A 9983-nucleotide genomic window follows, 5' to 3' on the forward strand; every position below is an offset into this window, starting at 1 on the left:
CCCTGCTCGCCAGGGAGTCTGCTTCTCCCTCTGCCCCTCCCCCCTCTCATGTGCTCTCTGTCTCTCCTTCTCTCTCTCTCAAATAAATAAATAAAATCTTAAAAAAAAAAAAGGAGATTTGTAGAAGCACCTGGGTGGTGCAGTCTGTTAAGTGTCTGACTCTTGGTTTTGGCTTAGGTCATGATCTCAGGGTCCTGGGATCAAACCTCACATTGGGCTCTGTGCTTAGCAAGGAGTCCACTTGAGATTCTCTCTCCCTCTCCCTCTGCCCCTCCTGCTCGTGCTGTCTCTCTCTCTTTCTCTCTCTCTCACTCAAATAAATAAATAAATCTTTTTTAAAAAACAGAGATTTGTAGAAGAATTGAAATAAAGAAGCAGGCAAGTTTAGTTCCTTATGGTGGAATAACCGTGAATTGATAGGTGTGTTTTGAGGGGGATGTGGGCCACATCAGAGGAAACTCCCTTCTCCCAGCACAGAAATCTACCCCAAAATTAACGGGGTCCCGGCTTCCCAGGTAGCATTGGCTGTGTCTGCTGTCTCCTGTGGTTCACGGTGATTTATGATGACCCCGTGCATCACCCATGCATAAGCGTCCGGGAAAAGGACTACATCGTGGCCTCACTGGCTCAACAGGTATGGTGCATCCCTCCTACCTGTGGACCATGCGGAGGCCCCTACGGCAGGGTGTGGGGCTCATGGGAGAGGCACCCGCACGCCTGTTCTAACCCCACGTTGATTAGATATTTCCTTTCAGTCCAGTTCTCCCAGACGATCTGTCCCCATAAAGGCTATGGTCAGATGCCTACCACTTTGGGCCATTTTCACGGGGTTTTTCAGCCATTTCTGGTTATGCACCATAATCATAACATACCTGCCGACGTACATCAGCTCTGTGCTCCACGTGAACATCAGAGATGTGAGTATCCTTCCGGTGCTTCTATGGAAACGATAATGGCAATAAGGAGAAATAGTTCCACGATGCCTACTGCACTCTGGCCTTGCACATAACCACTCATTTAACCTTCACAATGACCTTGAGAAAGGCATGTAATGATTCCTATTGTCCAGGCAAGGACCTGGGGACATGTGAGGTCAGCTGATGTGCCTTGGATTGCACAACCACTGAGTGGCCCAGCGGCTGCAAGAGCTGAGTCCTCAACCACTGAACAACACCACCACACCAGCCGATTCTTCAGTGTCCCTTAGAGATTAATAGCACTTTTCTCTCTGAGACCAGTGTCATGCCATGTAACTGGCCCTCTGACCTGAGGCGGTGTTCTTCTTCTGTGGAAAATAAGAACTTTTAACTTCCTAAAACCCACTCAGTATATCCGGGGGTGGCTAACAGTTGTCTGTGGAACTGATAAGCATTGCGGCCATCTGCACATCTGCACTCAGCGTACATGTTTCCTTCCTGCAGAGTGGGGTTCTGTCCTCCCTGCCCTTCATTGCTGCTTCGAGTTGTACGATTCTAGGAGGCCAGTTGGCAGATTTCCTCCTGTCCAGGAACCTTCTCAGATTAATCACTGTACGAAAACTCTTCTCATCCCTAGGTAAGGATAGGTGCATGGGCTTGCTTAACTAATCCCTTTTCCCACACCTGGTCTGAGAGGGGGCCTGATGGTGCGTCTCATTGCCCAGGGCTCCTCCTTCCATCGCTATGTGCCATGGCCTTGCCCTTTGTGGCTTCTAGTTACGTGACAACCATTATTTTGCTGATACTCATTCCTGGAACCAGCAACCTGTGTGATTCGGGGTTCATCATCAACACCTTAGATGTCGCCCCCAGGTAAGACCTTTCTCCATTTGTTCCCCTCACCCGGGCCCTTTCGGAGGTGTTAGGCCTCAGCCTTTTTCTTGCAACTCTTTCATGTTATGACATGCACAAAATGATAGTACAATAATGACAAATAACTAGAAACGTCAGTACGTGGCCATGACCTATTATGGCATTTTAAGGACAGCAGTTCCCAATCTCGGCCAGTAATCATTTAGATGAAAAGCTTTCCAAGCCTCCCCACCAGAGACGGAACTGTATGCTCTGGGAAAGGGCCCACACACGTGTGTTTTGAGAAAGCTTCCAGAGTGTTGATAATATCAGCTCCCACATATGTATGCACTTGCCATGAGCCAAACCCTACTTGATAGGCGAATATTAACACATCTAATCCTCACAACTGCATGAGGTAGGTCCGATTGTTATCCTCACTCTAAAGGGGAGAAGACTGAGTCACGCCAAGGTGAAGTGACAGGACTGAGGTCACACAAAGGCAGAGCCAGGCTTTGGCCCCAGGCAGTTTGTTTGGAGTCTGCGGTCCTGGGCACTGCATACACTGCCTGTCTTGCTGAGCGGCCTCGGGATCGGGGTGGCAGGTGGATCCTGGGCTCCCCAGAGACTGAAGTGGCCCCTGGTTGTTGACTTGGCAGAGAGGTGATTTCAGGGTTGGCAAACAGGCATTACCCCGAATGTCTTTAGGTAAACGAAACACTGCATTGGGCAAAATAACTTTGCTATTATAATTGAACTGCATTAAAGTTGAGTTGCTGAAAAGCCCCAGATAGCTTTCTACATAAAATCATCTGTAAAATCTTCGGCCCACAGGTATGCAAGCTTCCTCATGGGAATCTCAAGGGGATTTGGGCTCATCGCAGGAATCATCTCCTCCACGGCCACCGGATTCCTTATCAGTCAGGTTGGCCAGTTTCTTGAATGTCTGCAAGTGGCAGGTATTGTTTTAGGCCCAGGGACTCACGGCGGGGCCTCTGCTCTCCAGGATGGCGTGTTCTGACAGAGACAGCAAGCGTGGATGTCAATTCAGTCCCTCTATTCGCAGGGGACTCGAAATGACAGTCTATTAGGTCAGATTCCCCAGGGAGAGAAAAATATAAGCTGAACTTCTAAAAATGAATGGATGTTGGATGGATGAAAATGAGCAGTTCAGGTAGAGAAAAACAGCACCAATGAGCTCCTGGAGGAAGAAAAGCATGAAACGGTTCTGGGTTAGGACCAGAGTAAATGATACATGTCAAGGAATGGTAAGAGATACAGAGGAGCAGAAGGGAAAGATTATGAAGAGTCTGTTCAGATCTATTCTAATTAGAAACAATTACAAAATGGAAGCATAAATGGTCCCAAGGCCAGTTTAAATAAAGGGAGGTGAGGTCATGGAGACAAGAGCATGGCTGTGAGCATGCGCCACGAGGCTCACTCAGTGTGAAGTGTGGGCTGGGAGGACAGAAGGAAAGCAGAGCCAGGCTGGGATGGCAGGATGACAAGAGTCAACTTACAAGAAAGTTTTATCTTTTTTTTTGAGAGAGAGAACGGGGTGGCGGAGGGAGGGCAGGGGAAGAGGGAGAGGGAGAGAATCTTATGTAGGCTCAGTGCCCAGCCCAGAGCCCAACACGGGGCTCCATCTCACAACCCTGAGATCACAACCTGAGCTGAAATCAAAAGTTGGACGCTTAACCAACTGAGCCACCCAGGCACCCCAACTTACAAAAAAGTTTTGTTTATTTTTAACACATCTCTATGTGATCTAGTTTCCAGGTTCATTTTCAGCCAAATTGCTAGGAATCTGCTGTGATTCTAATGCCGGAAATGAACTATGACTCACCAGGCCTGGGTGAGGAGGATCATTCCAGCCAAATATGACTCACGTTATATTGAGAGGCTCATCTAAGGGGTGTTGGCACTGATGTCAACAACCAAAAACAACTAAACAGAGAGAACACAAGGATAAGAGCTTAACAATGTCACTTTAGGCATAATTCTAAATGAGTAATGTGATATTTTTGTGAATGTTGAGATCCAGATTTCTAGAAAGACGTTAGTGTAGGTTAATTCATTTTGGTTTAAAGAAAAATCCATCTTGGGCACTTGGGTGGCTCAGTTGGTTAAGCAACTGCCTTCAGCTCAGGTCATGATTCTGGAGTCCCAGGATCGAATCCCACATCGCGGGCTTCTCCCTCTGACCCTCTCATGCTTTCTCTCTCTCTCATTCGCTCTCCAATAAATAAATAAAATCTTTAAGAAAAAAGAAAAAGCCATCTCGACCCAGAACCCAATGTTCATTTTAGAGTCATTCTGTCTCCAACAATTTCATAAAACTTTCTTTGATAAGTTAAAATGTTTAGTGGCTATTGCAGATCACTCCTGCTATACTTGGAGATCAATATTGCGATACACAAAATGGAGGATTTCTAGAGCTGGTGGGGAAGGAGCCGTGAGACTGATAGTTCTGTGTTTTCTGCCTCCAGGATTCTGTGTCTGGATGGAGGAATGTCTTTTTCCTGTCTGCTGCCGTCAACATGTTTGGCATGTTTTTTTACATCACATTTGGACAAGTAGAAATCCAGGACTGGGCCAAAGAGAAGACCCTCACCCGCCTCTGAGGATATTGAATTACAAACTGAAATGCAGTGCTGACCGTTAACTTTTGCGACGTTTTTTACGTGTCATCATTCTTCATATTCTTGGCCATAGGCTCAGCGGTTCTCAACTCTGGCTGCGTGTTGGATTTCCTGGGGAGTCTCTAAACCACACGGATGATGGGGCCGCCCGCAGAGACTCTGAATGAACTGGTCTGAGGGAGAGCCAGGGTGCCACAGGTTGTTAGACACGCAGCAGGGTTTCTAGCATGCAGCCAGGGTCGACAGCTGCCGGACACACTGGAAACGCCAATTCCTGTTGCCTTTGAAGTTTCCTCTTTGGAAAGTGCTGGATGAATAAAAATCTATGTGAAAATAATCACTGATAAGTACCTTCATGGGGGTGATTATGGACACAGAGAAGACCTGCTAGGAGCTGTAGTCATGCATTATAGAGCTCAGCATGGAACAGAAATTTAAGGCTGTAATCCACAGAATTGACTTTTTTATTATTTGTATACATTGTGTGAAACATGGATGTTTATTTATGTGGCTAAATTCTATTAAAATTCACATGTTAAAATTAAAATAGACCATTTTCAAATTATTTAGATGAGGATTATTTCTGTCAGCTGAAACAGATATCTACTTATCCTTAGCTAGATTCCAGGGAATTAATGACCAGGAAATGACCAGGCAGAGAGTAAATGAATGAGGTTAACTAGAAATCGAGGGAGAGAAAAGACAGAATTGAAAGGCTCAAGGGGAGGCAAGATGGGCACTTTCAGAAGGTATAAGGAGATAGTTTGGACCATGTAATGAAAATTGAAGGGAGGCAACAGATGATCCAAATGAAATGATGATTTATAAGGAGAAGAATACTGAAGGTATAACAAGATGGAAGAAAACATAGAATGACTTCACATACCATAGAAGTTCCTTTTTCGGGATTGAAAAAGATCGTTTGACCTTCTTCCTATTTTCCCAGGACTCAGATAGTCATCACTGTCTCCAAGAGGAATTCATTGTGGTTCCTACTTCTTAAAACACATCCTCTAGGCTGTGAGAGCTCATACACAGAGCTGACGCTGGTTTTGCCGCAACTGTTCTAGAAGAGAAATTCCTGCCATCTTTAAAAGCCCCACAGAACCACCGGGATGGAAAAGAATCTCCTGACGCATACCAACAGGTATTTTTTAGCAGGTGTTTCAAAGAAAACAGATGGCCAGGCTCTGAGGATGATGTTAAGATGAGAACACTCTGGCTCTGTCCTCTGGGTATTTACAATATAGAAAAGAAGGGGAGTTTGTAGAAAACGAAAAGAAGAGAAAAAGAGAAGAGTCGTAAAATGGATGGGCAAATTAAATACAGGAAAAAAAGAATAAAAAATGGCAGACAACCCAACAGAAACATGGGCCAATGTCTCGAAAAGGGACTTCATGAAAGAGAAATTCTAAGTGACCTAAAGATATAAAAGGTGGTCAACTTCACTAGACATTAGGGAAATGAAAATCGAAACCACCGCGAGATAGCACCACGCACTTCAACAGAATGGACAGAGAAAGTGAGAGAAGATGGCAACAAAGATTGGCAAGGGTGTGGAGCAACTTATACTCTCACCCACTGCTCATGAGTGCCAGTTAGAACCTCTGGAAGCTGCTTGGCAACGTCCCCTAAAGCCAAATGTAGGCATTCCAGTGACAGACACTTCACTTAGAAACGTCCCTACACATTCAGAACAAGATGTGCAACAACGTTCGGAGTAGCCCAACGGGAAACCACCCAATTGTCTGTCAAGAGAAGAATGAGTAAATCAATAATGGTCTATTCACAAAGCAAGGCGAGTAAGGACACCCCAGCAATCATGGATCTCATAGATGCGGTATTGAGTGAAAAAAGACGAGCAATATCTTCTTTCAAACACTTAAGGAAAGGTTTTCAAAACAGACAAAACTAGTTTATCCTATTAAAAATCAAGTTAGGGCTTCCCCTCGGGTGGAGGTGGTATCAGTGACCGGATGGGGGATGTAATGGAGGCTCCTGGGCGCTGGCATCTCCTATGACTTGGGTGCTAGTCACATGGTGCTTTCACTCTGTGGAAAGTGGGCATTTATGTAGGTAAAAAGTAAAACATTACTTAAAACAAATCCAATGTTTCATTCATCTCAAAGCCTCTCTTCTGTCTTGGGCTTAGGTCTGATCAATGGAGCAGGTAGGAAGGAGCCCCTTTCACGTTCTTCCTGGCTGCCCCCCTCCTCCTCCTCCACGGGACCCTCCAGCATCAGAGCAGAAGGGAAAGCAGCCGGACAATCGATGCTGTCAGCTTTGGATCACAGTGCAAGTTCCTAAACAGCAACATGAATGAGCTCAGGCTTCCCACGCATGCCCCTGGAAGCATCCGTTGGCTCGAAGGTAAGAGCAATGGTCCTGTATGTCCAGGGTTTTGGAGCAGCTGCTACGATTGATTCCTGACAGACATCTCTGGGTCAGGGACTCTGCAGTTACTGTTCCCCATCTGATGGTTTGAAGAAGGGTTACCATTTACGGTTCCCAGGGGCTTCAGAATAGGTGCAGCTGTGAGTTGATCCCAAGCATCTCTAGCCAACCCCCTTCCCTAAAAAGCTTTTTCTAACATTAAGTCATGTGAATCAATTCACTTTTCTCAAGTCGTTTATCTACATCTATCTAACAATGATATGAGCTGCTTTTTCTCTTTTGACTTAAATAGTATGAATTATATGAATATATGTCTTCGTGTTGAGCAAACTGTACCTTGAGTATTCTTTTGATACCATCAGGTTTGACTCACTACTAGTTTATTTAGGACATGGCTGTCCTATTGATACATGACATTGGTTCTGAATGCACACGTGTCATGTCTGGATATGAAGCTTATGCTGATTTCAAGAAAAGAATGAAGAACTCTTTAGTGCCCAATAATCTGGAAAAAAATAGAATGGAAATTGTATTATTGCTTTTATTATCTGAGGGCTTGAAAGCATTGCTTGTAAAACTATGTAGGCGCAAAGCCATTGTGAGGAGACTCTTTGGATAACTTTCTCAGTTTCCTTCATGGTTATGGGCCTGTGAAGGGGTTCTATGTATTCTTCCATCAGTTTTGACAATTTATGTTATCTTGGAGGATCATTTATTTTATACATAATTGAAAACATATTTGCAAGATATTGAAATGTTTTATCAAATTATCTTTTTAATAATATATTCATTTTTTCTGTATCTGAGGTGTGAGCTTCTTTGGGACTCTGACATGAGGCGTGGGTGCTTTCTTTCTGCTTCTTCATTAGACAACTTAGTGATTTATTTATTTTAAAGATAGTTGTCTTTTTTTTTTTAAGATTTCTTTATTTATTATTTAGGGACGAGAGGAGCAGAGGGAGAGGGAGAGAGAGAATCTCAAGCAGACTTCCCTCTGAGGAGCCTGACATGCAGCTCAATCTCATGACCCTGAGATCATGACCTGAGCCAAAATCAAGGGTGGGACACTTAATTGACTGAGCCACCCAGGCACCCCAAAGATAGTTGTCTTTTTATTTTAGAATCTGTTGGCTTTATCTTTTATCAGTCTTACTTCCTATTTCCTTTCATTTTATTTCTCATAAATTTTGTTTTGAATACTTAGTTCGTTTATTTTCATTTACCTTTATTTAATCATGGAGAGAACTTAAGCCTCCAAGAACTTCTCCTCTAAGTTCGCCTTGGTAGGAAGATTACATTTTGCTGTGTTGAGCCCCCAAATTCATTGTTTTCTTAATGCTTTATTTCTTAAGGGAATAACTCATGGAGTAAAACAAGCATCTGTTGACTCCTACCAGATATGCATGAGGAAACTAGTCTCTGAGACACCCGGACATCGCACCCAAATAGTGTCCCCTTGGTTTCATTACTGTTCTCTGAATTTGTGTCTAACTTGTGGCAGTTAATGTATTAGGGTTGCATTAAGTCCTTTCCATACCAGAATTATATTCTGTTAAGTATCGCAATTGTCACTGTGATTTGGATGTACTTCAAGGTCCCCTAGGGTGAGGCAGGCCAGGTGCCCAAAATTTAAGGAGACATTCTTTCTCAGACTTGGGCAAGCACAGAATTGGCCCAGGAGAGTGAGCATCCCTTCATTGTCACGTCCTGGGCACCTCTCACTTTTTCCTTAACCTAGTTCTGGCCACTGACTTTTTTTTTTATGACCTCCCTCTTCCTCCTTCTTTTTCTCCTCAAAATATTCTAGTGGAGATTATTTTGGAAAAGTACTTGGATAATCCTCTGAGTTCCAGAATAGCAGAGAATTTCTTTCTTAATATGCCACACTATCATTATGGAGCCTAAATACATTAAAATATTAAGTTAGCCAGGAAAAGTTTTGTTTCACAAAAATTTCCAATCACTATTGACTTCCTGCGAGTCTCTTCTGGTATCTAATGAAATAAGGATTAGCCAGCTGGTTAGCCAACTAATTTTTGTAGGACAGGTGTATGTAGGTAGGTGTGATAGGGTTCTCTCTTTTCCCTGAAACTCGATACTTTCACCAAGAAGTCCAAGGTGTGAATCACTTTCAGTTTGATGTTGCCTTGAATATCATGAGTAATTTGATGTTTGGCTAGTGGTCTTGGAATTTCCTTCAATTTTTTTTTTTAATTAATGATTCTTCTCTATTTGTTAAGAATCCCTCATCTATTTATCTATATGCTAGAACCTTGTTACCTATCTTCCAGTTTCTGCTGACTTCATCCTTGAATCTTTTACTTTGCTTTCTCCCTGGTGGAAGCACACTGACACATATCTCAAGCTCTTCTCCAACTTCCGTAAGTTCCAAATTATTTCTTAAAATTGCCTGAAAATATGCCGATGTCCACATTATTCCTCTTCCCATTTTTTAAAAAAAGAAAGGCATGCACACCTTTTTGTGAGCCGATGTCTAGAGTAAATACCTCCAGCTTGTCAACAAAGGGATAATTCCAAGTATCAGGTTGTTAATGATTAATACATTCACCTAGCTCTTGGTTTTCCTGCCTTTCCTGGCCTGTTGTGTGTGTTTTTATTATAGGTGAAGGTTGACCAGCGCTGGAATGTTAGGGAACCAGTTCTTTGAAGTGAAGCTGGGATATTTTCCCAGTTTCAAGATATATTTGATAAAATTCTCAGATAAAAAATTATGTGGTTACTTCTAGATTAGATATGAATTTTACAATAAGGTGGTTCAAACCTCTATTAAAATCAAATCTTGTCATGAAATGTTTACTCTAATTGTAATCATTTCTCCTCTTATTTCATCTTATAAAATGTTTAATGTATTCTTTTATTTATAAAACAACTCATTTATATTTTTGATGAAAAGTGTCAGATGTCAAGTTAAAAATGTTCAAGGAGGTAGCTAAAGTTTTCAAAATTCTTTTATGCGGTACACAATCAAAAGAGTTTGAAGACTGTTTCTCTCTATAATGGTCTACTTTTAAGCAGTATCCATTCTGATGCTTACTATTCCTGGTTTTCTTTAAAAATTTCCGTAGCGTTATTAACTAGAGTCTCTCTTTCATAGAACCTACCCCCTTTTCCTCTCAGTGCAATGTCATATTCTGATTTTTATAACTTGCTTCGTAGA

General features: G+C 42.8%; 1 protein-coding gene across 1 annotated transcript in view; it reads left to right on the forward strand.

Annotated features, from left to right (window-relative positions):
- The window catches only part of LOC102725697 (sodium-dependent phosphate transport protein 3), a 17832-nt gene extending 13084 nt beyond the window's left edge, over positions 1 to 4748 (forward strand). Inside the window, exons 7-12 of the mRNA XM_081827594.1 lie at positions 516 to 634; positions 756 to 917; positions 1422 to 1554; positions 1643 to 1790; positions 2604 to 2694; positions 4259 to 4748. Coding sequence (XP_081683720.1) covers positions 516 to 634; positions 756 to 917; positions 1422 to 1554; positions 1643 to 1790; positions 2604 to 2694; positions 4259 to 4393 — 788 coding nt within the window. The 3' untranslated portion in view covers positions 4394 to 4748. The remainder of the gene's footprint in view (positions 1 to 515; positions 635 to 755; positions 918 to 1421; positions 1555 to 1642; positions 1791 to 2603; positions 2695 to 4258) is intronic.
- The last annotated feature ends 5235 nt before the right edge of the window (positions 4749 to 9983 follow it).

The sequence above is a fragment of the Leptonychotes weddellii genome, chromosome 8 (assembly GCF_054177405.1).
Source record: "Leptonychotes weddellii isolate Sample4059 chromosome 8, ASM5417740v2, whole genome shotgun sequence".
NCBI classification, from domain to species: domain Eukaryota; kingdom Metazoa; phylum Chordata; class Mammalia; order Carnivora; family Phocidae; genus Leptonychotes; species Leptonychotes weddellii.